Source organism: Melopsittacus undulatus, chromosome 6 (assembly GCF_012275295.1).
Source record: "Melopsittacus undulatus isolate bMelUnd1 chromosome 6, bMelUnd1.mat.Z, whole genome shotgun sequence".
Lineage (NCBI taxonomy): Eukaryota > Metazoa > Chordata > Aves > Psittaciformes > Psittaculidae > Melopsittacus > Melopsittacus undulatus.
This window is the reverse complement of record NC_047532.1, coordinates 69,496,861-69,514,840: the sequence shown is the minus strand read 5'-3', so window position 1 is coordinate 69,514,840 and position 17,980 is coordinate 69,496,861. Positions and strand designations below refer to the sequence as shown.

General features: G+C 40.0%; 1 protein-coding gene across 1 annotated transcript in view; it reads left to right on the top strand.

The window, feature by feature from the left end:
• Nucleotides 1-17,980, top strand: part of LOC101881667 (glypican-5-like) — a 333,120-nt gene that overhangs the window by 60,543 nt on the left and 254,597 nt on the right. Inside the window, exon 3 of the mRNA XM_034063862.1 lies at nucleotides 10,562-11,256. Coding sequence (XP_033919753.1) covers nucleotides 10,562-11,256 — 695 coding nt within the window. The remainder of the gene's footprint in view (nucleotides 1-10,561; nucleotides 11,257-17,980) is intronic.

Sequence of the window (17,980 nt, the reverse complement as noted above, 5' to 3'; positions counted from 1 at the left end):
TTCCACAAATCCACTTTCCTGGCAGAAAACTTAAGTGTGCACTGAAGTTCTATGGGGATTTTGCGGATGAAGAGCTTTATTGCAGAACTAGGATAAACTTAGTGTATGCCAAAACGCTTTTCTCAACTGGGTCTAAAATGCAGCAAATGTGGCTTCCTTCAGGGCTCAGGATTTCTTATACTTTATCTGTTTCCCTCTCATTTTCAGTCTACCAGTAATTTCCTTGGTTGGTAGGATGATTATCCCTCTTGGTTTTTTTCGGTGCTTCTGAAGGTATTGATCCCATTACGGGGTTATACAGAGAAAGTTTAATGCCAAAGAGTTTTTCTTAAAATAAGGAATTAGTATTTAATTTTAGCATTAAAATGAGGAATCGGTTCTGGGGCTTCAGAGAGTAATACTTAACTACTCTGTCTATTTGATTCTGAATACTTGTTTGCCGAACTCCCTCTAAAGCTACTTGGAAAGGGAAGCTCTGAATTGTAATTAGAGAGCATTATATTACTGCAATCAATCTCAGTTCACTAATTCATGTTGGAATTCTGCTGTAGTATAATGGCTAATTTGCTTTCATTATCAGATTGATTTATTTGCAACTCTCAGTTTTCATTAAGCTGTTGAGTAAAAGATTGCAAAACTTTGACCTATGAAAGCAGCATATATATGAGAGGTTTTAGCCATTGCATATTAAAACTTCGATATGACAGCTGTGATAGTTTAGCTCTCAGTTCAAAGTATAATATTTCGATAGTTGAGTTTCCATCACCAATGATCCATGTTTAACCAAAACAAACCAAGTCTACATTGTAATGTACCAAATACCTGTAAGCAATAGAGGAAGCCATACAGTGACAACTTTGATAATACAACATGAGAAAGTAGAAGAAAACTGTAATGCATTCCTACAAAAATCTACCCTTTATCCCTGTTTGGGCCTGTACTCAGTGAGATAATTGAAAACATCAGTGGTCCTCAGCAGGTAAATATTCTGCTTAAATACCTTTGTGAATCAGGGCCTAAAGTTGAAAGTATGAGTTTCATCTGTAAAGATTGAGAGGACTGCTCCTTCTTGTGGGAAGACAGCAAGGGAAGCAAAAAAGATCTGTGAGGGTTTTATGAAACATTTTCCAGGAGTTTTGGCAGGCTAGGGGAAAAATGTACCATAAAAATGGGCAAAATCCATTGCATCCACCTTTCTAATAGAAGAATAGACAGGTCCTGCAGAGATGGGAGACCCTCTGCATTCAGAGAATGATCCTTCAACTGCATATAATGCATCTGTCACATTTTGTGATCTGACCACAATACACTTAAGGGACAAATATGCAAGTGTGGGGTTGGAACTATGCAATTTCTTTAATCTAAGAAAATTCTGTGATCATGTGAAGCCCTACTCATGCTGGAAGGTATCTGGGTATGTGTGGCAACATTGAAATATGGTGTCATGGTGACTATTTTGATCAGGATTTATACAATTTTCTGCACATAAGAAGTTCCTTTGCTTTAGTCTTTGGTCTTCACTGATGCGTCTGGGCCCTGTCCTGTGACTGGAAAAACTTACCTTCATCTATTTTCTATGGAATGAATTTCAGGATAAAAAATAGGTGGGTTGATTTATTAGTGCTAACAGGCTTTATGTGCTCTCCCTTAGGAATAACTGGAGCATTTTCCCCACAAACATCTGGTTAGCTATCAAATCACCAGCATCCGTACTTCTGCCATTATTGACCATATGGTGAACACATGCCAGTCACTTTTCTTGAAGGAATTTCAAGATAAATCGAGAAGCTCTTCACTATAAAGGAGAATGAGTTCTATTTCTGTAGGGTTAAGTGTTGAACCACCTTTGATTTTTTTTCCACTGAGAGAGGCTTTGTAAGTGTGTACATTTAAAAGGCAACACCAGAATATTTTCCTAAATTTATAGTGATTTGGATTCCAGTGTCTGTTGAAATCAGGCATGAAGTCTTTTGTGCTATTTTTCTTCATCAGACTAGTGAAACTCACTGTTCTGATTGTAAAGAAAGTCCATGAATAAGGTCAGTTTCCTCAAGCAAATATGTTCTTTCAAATACCTTGTGTTGGTATGATATCAAATATGTTGGTATGATATCAAATATGTTTGCAAAATAATCTACAAGTGGAGTCAGACAAAAATAGATGGTGCAGGAAAGGTTTTTGTTTTTCAAGCCTGCATCTTTTTTCAAAGGCTGATACCTCTACCTTTAATCTAGATGATTAAGTGCTTTTTGGTATGCCAGTGGCTCTCACATACATGAACCATTTAGTGGCTTGCAGCTGGTCTGTGGAACAATACCCACAAGAGTGTTTTTAGCTGAAATTTGGGTGAGGATATGGTGCTCTGGTATGTCAGTGGTCAAGTGTCTGAAAACAGCAAAAGCCACTGCTTAAATTGCTGGCAGAAGACTACTTGTATGAAAGACCGTCTTTGCACCAAGACTTAGCAATGGGGCTTTTACCTTTTCCTTCATTTAGTTTGTAAAGGCCTCCCTATGCCTGAGAAAGAAAGGTGGGCAAAGTTAGGTTCACAGTTCTGGGCAGTGAAGTATTATCCAATACAGAGTCAGAAGAGAGAGCTGAAGTGTTTTGTGGCCCATGCTTTTGAACACATTAGAAGTACCCTGTGCCCCTGAAGACTATCACTCAGTGTCCGAATGTCCTGAGGAGTAATGATCATTTTCCTTCTTGCAGCTGAGAGCTAGAAGCTCAGCATGTGGGCACATGGAGTGTGGTTCTCAAGCCAGCTGGCAGCTCTGGGGTAGAGTCTTCGTTGTTGAACACACTGGGTTGCATTACGGCTCTTCTCTACACAAACACTTTTCTTTGTTTTAAAGATGTTGATAAATACAGATTTAATCTAGATTTTCAAAAAGCAAACGTTTTTAAGTCTTAATTTTGACCTTAGCTCTTTAATAGAACTCAGACATAGCTTCTTGTATTTTTACGTTGGTACCTAAACAAGAACTAAAAAACCCCATGAAAAACACCCCCCTGTTTCATTTTTGTTAAGCTAATCCTGTCTTTTGTAGATATTTTTCTCTTAGATTTTTAGAAACAGGTCGTAATGGACCACCTAATGAATTCAGCTGGAAATCATGAAATAGTTCATGACCTTCTGAAAGAAACGTATTAGCTTTCCTACTGCCACTTGAACTCCTTAATCAGAAGGTCGAGAAAATTCTCTCTGGAGACTCCTGTCTCGTTGCTTTTCTGTTAATGAAAAGATTCACAGAAGAATGAAAAGAGTTACACATCTTCCTGCTTTCTTTTGATTGACTTTGGAGATTTCCATGGTTCTTTCTTCTTAACTAATGCAAGTCTTTAGAACTGCTTTGTACTTTCCTTTCTTGTCAGTATTTAATACACCAGAGATATATGAATTTCTTTTTCCCTGGCCTAAATTTTCCAGCAACTTTGAAGTGTCTCCCTGCCAGGACATACGAACATGCGGTGCAGCAATGTACTTGAGACCAGTTGTAGAGAGTACTTCTTAATCTGGTCACATCTGCTTTCTAAAGATATGGTTTATATTTTATACTTCTCCATAGGTAACATCCTGGTGCTTAGTGCCTCATGACTCATCCTCAGTGTCACTGTGTAAGTCAAGCAACAGAAAGATGTCTCTAGTTGTTTTGGCAAGCCTTGCTCACTAAATTTCCAAGCCCAATTGTGCCAAATGTGCCCTAGCAGACCACCAGCATAAATTCCCTCTCTACTGATGGCATCTGTCCCTTTCTTGTACCAGTACCTGGCACTGAGTGCATCTGGCACAGCTTTTGTGTTCTCAATGGTTTTTTTGTATGCAGAAAGTCAGCAGAACCAATTTTTGGTCATGTTTTTTCCTAATACTTTTTGATTAGTCGCTCTCCTCAAGCAGTATAAACCAACAATACCTTGACATAGCCACATTTTACTTGTACATTAGCTGTGTCCCCCCCAATTGATTTTTGGCCTTTCTGGTTTTCATATGACTGTAGTTCATTGTTACTATGACTTCTTTGCTCCTGAACACTATTATGTGTATATCATACATATGTCGTCATGTTTTTCTCACCCTTACCTAGGCATGGATTCCAATTAAGAGAGTTTTTTATTCTGTATAGAGCCAGAACATTCAGATATGATATAATATGATAAATGACAGGCCAGGTTGGAGCAACCAGGGGGTTCGAGCAACCTGGTCTAGTGGAAGGTGCCCCTGCCCATGGCAAGGGATTGGAACTGAATGATCTGAAGGTCCTTATCAACCCAAACAATTCTCTCAGTCTGTGACTGCTTCTGTCTCTCAAGCCAGCCCATGCTGCAGTTGTGATTGTGAAGAGATTCTTCCACAAGTCTGCTTTAATTCTGGAAACTGTATTATATGCACTATCTTATTCCAAAAGTACTTGTGATGAAAGTAATCTGGGAAATATAAAGAGAAGTAATACCTTTTTATTCTGTCCAGCAATCTGTGAAAGAGATTACCTGGAAGTTTTAATCCTTGAACTTCTTCTTTCACTGTGTACTTCGTTGCAGCCAAACTGCTGTGTATTGAAAACTGGTTAAATATAGTGTGCCAGACCTTAGCACTGAAGGTTCTGCTCATTCAAAGGAATTGCAGCCATATATATATCAAGTATCTGTTCTGAAGAAGCCAGACTTGGGTGGTGAGGCGCTGGCATGGATTGCCCAGAGAAGCTGTGGCTGCCCCATCCCTGGCAGTGTTCAAGGTGAGGTTGGATGAGGCTTGAAGCAACCTGGTTGGAACTAGGTGAGCTTTAAGGTTCCTTCCAACACAAATCATTCTGTGATTCTATGATGCTGAGGGCAGCCCACTTTTTAGAGCCCATTATAAATTCTAACACCACGCAAGTCTTCAGTTACTATCCAACACATTGTTTGGGGCTGATTGTTTTTGCAACAATACACAAATATGTCAAAAAATACCCCACCACACAGAACCTTATTTGCAAAGACACTGGGGGTTTACCTCATCCCATAAAGTGATTATCCAGGGTTGTTTTTTAAGAAAATATTGTTCAAGCTGGTGTTTATTTGTACTGGAAAGCTTCTAGATTTTTTAAGAAAAAGCAATGACTTCTGAGTTCCCTGTAGATCCTTGCAGCCATGCACAGGGTTTTAGCCTGGGAAAAAACCCAACAAACATCTGTTGTTTAGGTGGCAAAAACTTTGCTATAATAGTTACATCAGACCAATTTAAGCAATGCAGAGTGTTTCCGTGGGTCCATCTCGAAAGAAATATTGATGGTTACAGAGTTGTCATTCAAAGCTGTTTTGCAAGTGCTTTGTGTTGTAATCCATCTTGGGAATTGTGTGCTACTTACTGGAGCTTCCAGTCATTGCTGTCCATGTTAGTGACTGATAAAATGAATCAGATAATAATTCTTCTGCTCCTAGTCTGATGCCTGTTTGACCTCTTAAGAACTGGTTATGTGAAGAACCTAGCTACCCACACATACAAAACTGTTCGTGCTTTTTTTCTCTTTTAGATAGAAAATTATTTATAAACTCGTGGTAAAGGCAGATTAAAGGCAAAGCTAATGTTGTTGGACAGCCATAGTTAATTCTTCAGTTACTTTGGTCCAACTCCTGTTAAAACTGTGAATTGATATTATTAAGTAATAGCTGTCAGGTTTGAACTTGGTAGATATGAATTATGTGGATCATCTTTTGGAATACTGTTTTGGCAGAAGGAGAATAATACTGATAGCCACAGCTGTGTAAAAAATCCAGCTATGTTCCTCAGGGCTCTTATGGCTCTTCTAGATCATCTTATCATGGTGATGCTAGATGTCCATCAGCCTCCTACTGCACAAATATCCCCAAAGAACTACTTGCTTTGTTTATCTTCCAGTGGAAGCTCGGTGATGTCATAAGAGGTTAATACCACATCTGGTCTCCAGCTTTCTGCTGGCCAACTAATTGAGTTTTACTTGAGACTGCTCACTTTAAAAAGCTTGTACCCTCTAATTACAGTGTATGAAATAATGTGTAACTGCACTGAAAGGCAGTATGCAGAAATAATAAACAGCTAAATTTAACTACCTCCTCATTCATGATATTTACAAGAAGTTTGAAGGTGGAAAAAAATAATGAGCAGTTCAAAAGCAAGTTAGATTGCTATTCATCATTGGACTATTCTGTTGGTTTTAAGCCTGTGTCTACTGCCTTACTTCCACCCTCTTCATCGCCAGTCTATGAAGCAGTGAGTCTGTTTTAAACTTGGTGATGTTGTTTCTATTATTGATGCTTCCAGAATCAAATACCGAAGTAGCCCAAAGTTAATGGTTTCAATATTCATCAGTTTCACGAAAATATGGACTGCATACTTTCTGCCCTTCTCCCTCTCTAAGATTGTATAGTTTAAGAAGCCGCGTCAGTTTACAAGAAAGTAGAAGAAAAATAAGGTGGTGTGCTGTAGGACTGTTTGATTCAGCAAAGGGTGTGGGTTTGCTGTCTGGGGCAGCATGCTGAGGGGGTGGTTGCTTCCTATATGATAGCCCAACTGTGCCAAGGCTGAAATAGGTTTATGTGGAAGAAAGCAACGAATAAGGCTGATTTTCATGCCAAGATAGAAGTTTTCAGATGGTACTTAATCCTATTGTTATTGGAAGTCACTGTTCCAACAGATCATTTGGAAGTTGGTTTTTCCTGTATGTCTTAGCCTTGCCTGCATTACCTGATTACAATAGCTGGACTGATGCTCTGAAACTCAAATTGCATGAGATGTTCTCACTGCTAGAATTAAAGAAATAGAAAGCTGTTGCAACTTTTCTTAAGTTTTCTTATGTTAAAAATAGTCCTAAATTAACAATTGGAACTGAGCAAAAGGTTAAAGGATGATTAATAGTAGCTTGGAAATAATTCTACTCAGTGAGTTCTGATTAATCAGTGTTGTCCACAGCCATTAGGTATGGGCATAGGAGGAGGCATAGACTTGTTACCTTTCAAGTAATAAGTTTCTAGCAATAGATAAAGGACAGGACCTGCCTGATGCTGTCAGTGTAGATAAACTCATGGACAGGTTAAGTATACACCTTGCCTCTCCAGGCAGTAGTGGAAAGTTGTTTGGGGTTAGTTTTCCTCTGTGATTTCTATTCTGAAGGACTGATTAGCTCTAAAGGCATCATACACCCTCCTTGCTGTAAAGGTGAGCAAATTCAAGCTTGCTTTTCTCCCCTTTGCAAAACTTACTATGCTTTCTCATTTTTGGATCTGTTTTGCACTCTGCCTTGTTAAAAGCATCTACAGGTGAGTAGGTAAGAAGAAAAGCATCCACTTCACCCAGTTTCTGAGAGCTTTCAGGTTTTTTTCTGACCCAGGATGTTTTGGAGCAGGCTTGCAATGCTTTGTGCAAGTGTTGGTATAGTGTCAGCTACAAGGTTGTGAAAGAGCTGGGCTTGTTCAGCATGGAGAAGAGAAAGCTCCAGGTTGACACTGGCATCGATTGTCAAGGTAGCTGCTGCTGCCCCATCCCTGGCAGTGCTCAAGGCCAGGTTGGACACAGGGGCTTGGAGAAACCTGCTCTAGTGGAAGGTGTCCCTGCCCAAGGCAGGGGGTTGGAACTGGATGAGCTTCAGGGTGCCTTCCAGTCCAAACTCTATGATTCTATGCTTCTGTGACATCATACTTCCACAAGGCTGCTGCTGTGTGTATTAGGGCATTATTTCTCATCAGCTTTCTTAAGAGTGACTGTGTTTATGTGTAGGGAGACTCCCATTCTAAAACCAGTAGAATATGGGAAAAAGTATTGATAAAGGGCCTACATTCAGCAGAATAATTCAGGATAAATAAGAAAACTTCTAATAGTTGGTGTTCTTTGCTACTGGTGAAATGCCACAAGATAGAAATTCAACTGAAAGTTACAAGTTATTTTCAAATGAATCTTAATGAATGAGAATTGATTTCAGGTTCTGTCTTTGCAAACGTTACACAATTTATTTTGCACTTACATTCTGCTTTTCGAGTAATCTGGTGATCTAAAAAAATCTACCTGTTCATCTTGTTTAATGCTGCTTTTTGAGCACTCTTTGTTCATATCAAATACATTTAGAGATCATTGCATATCCAAAACATAGAACTCTGAATTTTAACATTTGTTTTTCATGTAGACGTGTAGCTGGGTGTTATTTTCCTGCTGTGTACATTGTTGTCTAGGCATCAAATTGCAAATAGTATGTATTTAAATTCTACTGCTGCAAAATATTAATATATTGTCCTTTATTTTGGCAAGCCATAAAGATGTAGAAGATTTAATGGACTTGAAAGCATTAAAAGGAAGCTATTGTTCAACAAACTATAGCTTTCATTTGTCCTGTAACTGTAATAAATGCAAGATGTTGAAGGGAAAGGAGCCAAATATTAGTGTGGTCCTAAGAGACCAAACAAATAATGGAGCTACTTAAATTTCTTATTCTTCTTTCGTGATTACATTCAAATCTAAAATGTACACAGATGTTATTTCTGTATAGATAGTTTTAATGTTTGCTTCTACTTTTGGTTTATTGAGCATTGTTAAACCCTTTTAGTAATGTTTATAATAGAAGGGGTTTCTTTTTTCCTTCCTTGGAAGTCTGTGGGGTTTTTTTAAGTTCAGTGTGCATCCAGTTCTTGCTGAGTGCAAGGAGTTATAAATGTAGTGGAGAGCCATGGTGCTGGCAAGGGGGGTCTTACCTTGTCAGCCCTGTGGGACAACGACTTAACATTGATGTGTTGGACCTATGGAAAGCAAGATGGTGGATTTGCACTGATTCATAATCAAGTTGGAAGTTGTTTACTCTCCTAGTGCTCTCCATCTGAACCCTGTTAGTCCTTGCCTCCATAACCTAATGATAAGCTAAGTCTCTGTAAGAGAGCATGTGTTGTTGAAGGAGGAAACTTAAAACACTCTTCATATTTTGAATATTCTCATTACCTTTCTAGTGTGATAAAACTGGTGTTTAGGTTTCCTCTACAAATAAACACGGGGTGATGTGGCAAACAAAAAGCTCTTCATGGTGTGCAGCAGCACACAGCCAACTGCACTACAGGATAGGTTGTGTCAGTATTTCCATCCTAAATGCAGCTATAAAAGTCTGTTTCCGTCTGAATCTTGCCAGGTGTTGCTCTGCCTGCAAATGACTTCCTTCTCAACTGAAGTGTATCTCAAATCTTAATTTCTTAAGATTTTTTATAAGCACTTCCAGAGTATTAGTTGCTGTAATACCAGTGGGAATGTTGAAATGATTCCCTGGCAGCAGAATACAGTGTGTGTGTGTAAAATACTGATGATTAATGCACAATGAGATACGCTGTATTATCTGTCTAGTTAAATCATGCTTTGTGGTAAAGGGATTGTAATGCTTATCATAACAAGCAAGTTAGTTGCCCAGGGAGATGTAATAGAGGAGTGCACTGAGCAGCTTTCTGACACAACTTTGCAGTGTATGCTAATCTTGACTTCCAGTATTGTATCTGCTCTTTAGCTGAGCTGGTCTTTGGGTGACTTCAGTTTGCGCTGCTCTGCAGTGAATGGCATCATGATGTTTAGATGAATGTAGAGTGGGATTAGACCAAAACCCCATTATCTGGCCAGTCTTCAGGAGCTATGAAGTGATCGAGCTCCTGCCTAGACTGGAACTGCTTGCTGTCCAGAGGAGTGCGTGAATGATTTGTGTCAGAAGCTTTTTGTTGAGGAGCTTCCAAAGAAAGCAGGAGGAATGGTGTGGATTACTGTCTTCTGTGTCATTAAAAATCATCTTGGGAACTGATCCCTTCCTTGCTCCTGTCTATGAATTCAAGCACCCCACTCAGTGTTTTGGATGGGTAGTATTTGCCTTCTGCATTTCGAAATGTGTTAACCGTGGTGCTCATTTTTTCTTCTTTGTGGGGTAAGGGGAACTCAAAAAAGCTGTAGTTGAAGGAGATGCTGTTTTTCTGACTTTACTGCATTTTGGATTTGGTTCACAGTGAATGTGATATCAGGTCCTGCATGTAACCACTGGCCAATGTTAACAGGGAGAAGCTTTATTCACATAGCTTCTTTCCTTCATCCTTGAGCTGTGCTTTGCAAGAAGTGCTTCTTAGCCCCCCCACTTAGAGCATTCAGAAATGAAAGCTTCAGCTCCCATTTGTATTCAGTTACACGGCAAGCTTTCACTGAGCTAGAGGAACGCTGTGGAAACTGATCTGGTTGAACTGCCCAAATGCAGCATCAGTTGCAAAAAAATGTCTTGCATAGACCCTGCCTATGCTCTCTGGGGTCTCTGTGGGTCCTTTATTGACCTCTAGAGTTTGGGTTAGAGTCTAGCCAGTGAGAATACAGTCGTCTTCTTAGAAGAAAATGTGTGTATTACCTGTTGACTTTGTTATGCTTATGTAATATTTAGTTGTCTTTAATCATATTACTGATGAAAGCTGCATTAATTATCAGTGTATTTATATTGCAGATTTCATGTAAATATTGATGTTCCTGTTCAGGACAATATTAGTCCTGTGTCCAAGATGTCAGATACCTGCTATTAACCTTTAGTTCTTTTTTTCCCCTGCCCCTTTTTAGAGGCCTTTGAGTCTTTGCTTCGCTTTGCTGAAAACCGCACAAGTTCCCTGTTTGAGACAGCTTACAGACCTATGGCAAAAGAAGCATCAGAGCCTGTTAAAGAACTTTTTACAGACATCTCTCTCTACATTCTGGGTGCGGAGACTACAGTGGAAAGTGCAGTATTACGGTTCTTTGACAGTCTCTTTCCCCTGGTGTATAGTCGGCTAATAAACCCAGGAATTACAGATTTATCAGAGGACTATACAGAGTGTCTACGGCTTACAAGGCAAGACATAAATCCTTTTGGACACTATTCTAAAAACATGGTTACAGAGCTGTCAAAGTCTCTTTGGGCAAGTAGGATGCTCAGCCAGGCCCTCAATCTGGGCATTGAAGTGATAAATACTACTGAACATGCAGCTCTCACGAAGGAATGTAGCAAAGCTCTAGTGAAGATGCAGTATTGCCCACATTGCCAGGGCCTGACACTCATCAGGCCCTGTGTTGGATATTGTCTAAATGTAATGAGGGGCTGCTTGGCCAGTGTGTCAGAACTGGATGCACAATGGAGGGAGTATATCTCCACGCTGGAATATCTGACTAATGAAATGGCTGCCTCACATGATGTGGAAATTGCACTGATGGGAATCTGGAACTCCATCAATGAAGCCATCCTGCATGCACAGTTGAATGGACCACAGCTCTCTGCTACAGTAAGTGCTCTCTGATTATTCACTACTCCCATTTTCACTTTCCTTATTTGATGGATAAACATTTAAACAAATTGGTGTTGTCCTTGCATCACTTTTTAGTCTTCAACTAGATCTTTGTCTAATAGACCATGAAAACCCTGTGCTGAGCACTGGTGAGGCCACACCTTGAATCCTGTGTTCAGTTCTGGGCCCCTCACTACAGCAGAGACACTGAGGTGCTGGAGTGGGGCCAGAGAAGGCCAATGGAGATTGGTGCAGTGCCTTAAGCACAAGTGTGATGGGGACCTGGGGTGTTTAGTCTGGAGAAGAGAAGGCTCAGGTGGGACCTTATCACTCTCTACAACTGCCTGACAGGAGGATGGACGCAGGAGCTGGCTGGCCTCTGCTCTCAAGGAACAAGGGATGGGACAAGAGGAAATTGCCTTGAGCTGTGCCAGGGGAGGTTTAGACTGAATATTAGGAAAAAGGTCTTCTCCATTCAAAACCAATGTAAATGAGGCCCTTAGTGACATGAGTTAGTGGTGGACTTGGCAGTGCTGGGGAACAGTTGATGATCTTAAAGGTCTTTTCCAACCTTGTCAAGATAGTGTCCAATAGTTGGGTTCAGTAGAGTCTGCTTTGAAATTAAAGTCTTGGGGAGAAAGTTTGTTGCTTGAGAAGCAACCTTGTAAAGCAGATAAGCTCTGGCTTGTGTGCAGAATTCTCTAAACAGGAAGTTGGGGTGTATTATGTTGGATGTCAACAATGTATATTCTTACTCCAAAACATCGAATCCGTTAATCCTAGAAGCAGTGTTTCCCTGGTGTGTATTTGTAGTTGTGGACATTTCACAGGAACTGGTGTAAGGGGATAGAAAATCTGCTTTGTAAATAAAGGCAAAGAAATTAAAGTCCATAGTTTTATAGTCGCTTTACTATAGTTTTGACTGAGACATCAGAAAGTCAGTGCTGTACTGAGTACATCTGTCGTACAAAAGTTAAAGAAATACAGAAAAAATCAGGCATATTTGACAGCATTTACATGAGTAAAAGATGAAAATACACTTAAAGTGGATCCATTTTTGTAAGCGGTAGCTTGAGAAGGAAAGAACTAGGGTGGTAGAACTGTCTCATAAATAACAGCAGTATGTGATTGGCAGATGTTCTGTTATCTGTTGAAGATTAGATCAGAAATTACTGAAATGACTAATGGATGCATCTGCCTGTGTTTGCTTGAAGTTCAACATGGCATCAATGGAAAAATTGTTAGCAGTGTGGCCTTAAGCAGGGCAAAGCCTGTAGACAGATCTGCCTGTCCTGAAAGTAGGGCAGAGAACAAATGAGAAGGAAACGCACAAATCTGAACATTTCATTCCTGTATGACTTTGGATGTACTTCAAAGAGTCTAAAGAGAGAAGCTGTGATAGAAGGTAACATGAAGTAAGGCAGTATTTTACTAGGAGAAAAATGCCTGGATGTTTGTAAACTTCCAAGTTACCTAATATCACAGTTCTATTCCGTTCAATTTAGAACACCTGACAGAGCCAGAGACATACATTCATTATAATACGTAGATTATTAAAAAACCCAGCCACTTCTAGTGATCTGATAAATTCTCCTTTTCATCAATGACACTTGTGTTGGCTAGTTTATTGGACATCCAAGGATAAACATGAAAACTAGAGAAGCTTTCTCCAGGTTCTTTGGTAGTGCATGGTAGGCATTGGAACCTACACGCATTGGAGAACAGGTCTTCGTTGTGCTGATGCCTAGTTGATAGTCTCATAATGTATCCCATAAAGAAGTGTTAAACCTAGAACACATCAGGAACTATGTACTTGCATCTGCTTTTATTTTCACTCAAATGTTATTTTTCTTGTGCATCTAGAAGGGAAATGAAAATCAAAGTACGTCCCTATTAGTTTTATCTGACAACACACAGCTTCATTAGTGATTCATTAGTGATTGCACAGAAATAATTAGGGATATGGTTACACTTTCTGACTAATTTCAGTAAACCCAGTGTTTTAGATATCTCCTGCAATGTATGCAGTATGTTACAAGATGCTACAACATAATTCTGTGTTGCATTTGTTGGCCTCCTAATTAATATGCATTTGCTTAGATTGCTGACGCTACAATTCACAATCCAGGGGAATATCAGATAACTACAGATACACTCCATGAGTGCATTGCTTTGGCTGATTTGGAAGCAGCATCTTTCTGAAGTGTCTTTGTCCGCTCCCCAGCAGTATCTTTAAACACTTACCTTCTTCCATTCAGAATGAATTCAGAAGGTGCTGTTGTTTGAAATGACATGAATCAATTTTCCCCAAAGTTATCTTTATTTTCTCTCAGTAGTTATATCTCTGTGCACAGAACAAGATTGTGTGTCGGTTTAGGGGCTGTTCTGTGGGATAGCAAAGGATGTTTTCTGTTTGAAAAGAAAAACTATATGCCAGTTTGTGTTCTTCTCAGTCCTTTAGCTATTCCAGTTGTTGGCAGGGCAAGATTGTATTTCGACGACGGAGTATGTTGCACTATTTGAGCAAGCATTAGTCTGAACCTGATTTAAAACTTTACTGATTAGTTACAGAGGATAACCATTATTTAGGAAATTGAGCCCAATTAAGCTGTATTTCCTTCACTGAAGCAACGGAAAGGAGTTCAGTCACAGCTTCAGGATTTCCGGCTGTGAGATAGCTTCTCAGAACCTGGGATCCTATTCTCAGTTACACTTTGGGGCTGCAAATGATGAGATTTGTTCCCAGTATATTTATTGTTTGTTTTACTTATGGGAAAAGAAGATACCTTCTCTTTTCCCTTCATAGAAATGTAGAGATTTTTTCCTGTTCATGCAGCTTTTGCAGAAATGAAACACTTTGGATACAGTTTCTCTTACAAATGCTGTAATCAGTTTCATTCAATTATAAATCATCTATGGAAAGCTCCTTCAGGAAAGCAGAGCACCCTTAGTAATTTTCCTTTATCCCGATGCAGCCTTCATTAATGCAACTGCCCTTTTAGGAAACATTTCACATTTTTTCTCAATAGAAAATATGGCTAAAAAATTGGTTATTTTTAGCTCACTGCCTCCTTGGGTGATTAGTGGAAAGTCAGATTATGTTTTCTTTAAAATGGGGAAGGGGTCAAATAAAGCAATATAGCACTTAGGGAGCTTTGCTCAAATGAGGTGCAGTCAGTTATTACAAGTTTAAAAATAAAACTATTTGTCTGAGGAGTTCATAACTAGAGGAGACTGGCCTCTGCTGATTTCCTCCACTGCAGACAAGAGGATTGCCTGATATGCTGGGGTAGCATGTGTGAAAGGTCACCTTTAAGATATTAGCAATCTCTCCTCAGATTCCTCCAGAACGTGCCATGCCATTTGTTCGATGATACTGGCTTGCATCCAGCTTACTTAACCTAATGCAGGCCAGCCCTGGTCTGCAGCATCAGCAGTCATTATCATTACTTACTGGTTTGTCTGCTGGAATCTAATTGTCTTTCACATTGGTCAGAACCCTGATGGCTGCTTGGTGCCAGTCATTCCCTCCTAGATTTAGTTTCTGAGACTTTTCCTCATTGTTTTGTTGTGTTTTAAAGGTGGCCTCATTTTTTATATATTCAGTCTATGGTATTGCTGTGTTCCAAACTCTCTATTTGTGCATCATTCCTGATGTTTTACTTTTTATTCAAAGTGAAAATAAAATACCTTGAACTAAAACGCAGGGAGGAGGACAAGCAATTTTGAAATGCATAACACCATTTGCATGAATATCGGAGAGGGACTTTTGACAAGGGGCAATGGCTTTAACCTGACAGAGGGGACACTGAGATCAGACATTAGGCAGAAACTCTTCCCTGTGAGGGTGCTGAGGCACTGGCACAGGGTGCCCAGAGAAGCTGTGGCTGCCCCATCCCTGGCAGTGCTCAAGGCCAGGTTGGACACAGGTGCTTGGAGAAACCTGCTCTAGTGGAAGGTGTCCCTGCCCATGGCAGGGGGTTGGAACTGGATGAGCTTTAAGGTCCCTTCCAACCCCAAACATTCTATGGTTCTGTGCTTCTATGACATCATGCTTCCACAAGGCCCAGTTGCTTGCACAGGGTCATGAGGGCTTGGCTTGCCGCCCATCTCCAGTAGGCCAAGGGCTGTGCATGGGAACAGGTATTGGAAATAGAATAACATATAAGGTAAGGAAGATTTCTGTTGGATCATAGAATCATAGAATAGTTAGGGTTGGAAAGCACCTCAAGATCATCTAGTTCCAACCCCCCTGCCATGGGCAGGGACACCTCACACTAAACCATGTCACCCAAGGCTCTGTCCAACACAGCCTTGAACACCTCCAGGGATGGAGCATTCACAGCTTCCTTGAGCAACCCATTTCGGTGCTTCGCCACCCTCACAGTAAAGAACTTCCTGCTTAACATCCAGCCTAACTTGCAAATATGGTTATAATCTGCTTGGCCCCACTAACTACAAAGCTGCACCTCCACTGACGTGGAACATGTAAACATATATATTAGTGGCTGCCCAGGGCAGTGGTGGAGTCACCTTCTCTGGAAGTGTTCAAAAACAGTATAGATAAGGCCCTGTGCAACATGGGTTAGTGCTGGACTTGGCAGTACATGGGGTGTGGTTGGACTTGGTCTTGAAGGTCTTTTCCAACTTGACAGAGGTGATTCTGTGTCCAGTGCTGCAGTTCTGTGCTTCAGTAGAACTTGGTCATCTTGCTTGCAGAGTAGCACTGCTTTTTCCTGGTCTGGATGTGAAAGGCACTGATGTCCTGCTGGATGGGTTTCCTGCTGGACAGACAAGAGCTTAGGAGTCTGTCCTACTCAGGTACAGATTTCCTGTTAACTTTGCCAGTCATTGTTACCTCACAGAGATTCATCTCTCCTCTGTCTCTGTCAGAGGAGTGACCTGAAATCTAAGACCAAAAGGATGATTCATTTACCAGATTATCTAAGCATATAAGAAGCATTTGCCCACACTGGATATTTGGTGCTTTTTTTCTGTATATCTCTTAATTCAAAGGGCAGTGAGGCCATATGGAAATAACTTTTTAGAGCAGAAGAATTCTATATTGCTTATGTTGCTGTGTATTAAGGCTCCATTTGTCAAGTGGAAGGCAGAGGCAAATTTTGTAAAGGAGAAACATTTTATGGCCTGAATTTTACTTCAGTTCAACAGAATTTGAACACATAATTGTTCATTGTTCTTTTAAGCCATTTCCCCAGGTATTATTACAACTTCTGCTCTGCATGTGGCTTCCTTCTTGTGAAGCCTGACTGCCTGGCCACATGATGGAAAATGCAAAGCAATGTGTTAGCAGAAATATTTGGAATGTGGGAATGCATGTATTCATCTGGGTTCCTTGTTACTATTGCTGTAATGGCTGAAAAAGTATTAAATGAAGAGAATGTAAAAATATAAAAATATGAAGAGAATGTAAAAAACCTAATATTTTTAGAATGGCCAACTGTTCTAACAGGCAAATGTCCAACACACTGTTTCTTGATTATAGAAGTGATAAAAGCTAAAGCTAATAAAGGGCTTGATAGGGATTTTAAGACCTAGATATGATCAGAGATTTACCGTTAGGAGAAAGCAGAAAGTTCTGTACCTGAAGTTGAACTTCTTGGATATAAGCTTACCGGTTAATGTGATAAAAGTGATAGAAGAATAAACTTTAAGAAGAGGAGCAGATAGAGGCAGGAGAAACGCAGGGAAGGATGTTTAAGATGCATGATGCTAGGAATTTCAGGAGTACCAGGAAAAGCAGGATTAGAGATTCTGAGGGAGAAAAATCTGATCAAAATCCCGGAGAAATCAATTACATCCGGATAGGTAATACTAAGGTCTGCTAAATACCGAGCATATTTGAAAGGGGCTTGTAATGAAAGGGATTATCTGATTCCCGGTTTTGGCAACTCATTTGAGCTGTATTTCTTAAAAGCTTTGTATTGCTTAGGAGAAATACAAAGAAAGTCACGAGAAAATGAAGGCTTGTAGTAATGACTGTTGTCGTTGGGGATGAAGATGGAGTTAGGCTTCCCATGCCTATCCAACCACTTCTGCTATGTTCATTTGTAATTAAGGATGTCACTGGAAGTTCAGGAGGCAAATTACATAAAATAAACATGGCAAATTGGTGATTGAAAAAGAATCAACAGAAAATAGTTACAGGTGGAGGATGGTTGTTCTTGGTGGCTGGTCCATCAATCTCCTCCCATCAGTGGTTTTAAACAGTTTATTCCTGCTTCGAAGCAAGTAGCAGGCAGTCATCAAATGCATGCCTGTCTCTCTCCACTGTCTTCTATACTTGCTTCCCTGAAGCCATTTTAAATGCCTTTCCCTTATTGCTGATATTATATCTTCATTAACATTTTGATTCTGAAATTGCTTTTGCTGACAACTACATGGTACATAGCTCTAAAAAAGTTCTAACTTTGCAGGTCAATTCTGAGAAGGCCCGTAGACATGTGGTTATCTGAGGAATCCAAGCTATAGCTGGGTGGGTAAGGTAGGGAATGCTGGTAGAGTTGGAGAGCTAGGAGGCAATAAGGGGTCTAAGAAGAAGATGGAAGCAATGAAAGAATATTGCAATATTACGATATAGCTTTATTCTGGTGTCACGTATGGAAAAAATTGATGGAGGGAGCTCATGTGATTTGTTCAGTAATACTCAGCAAAACATCAGTGGTAGAGATGGAAACAGAAATGAGCAATTATGGGGTTT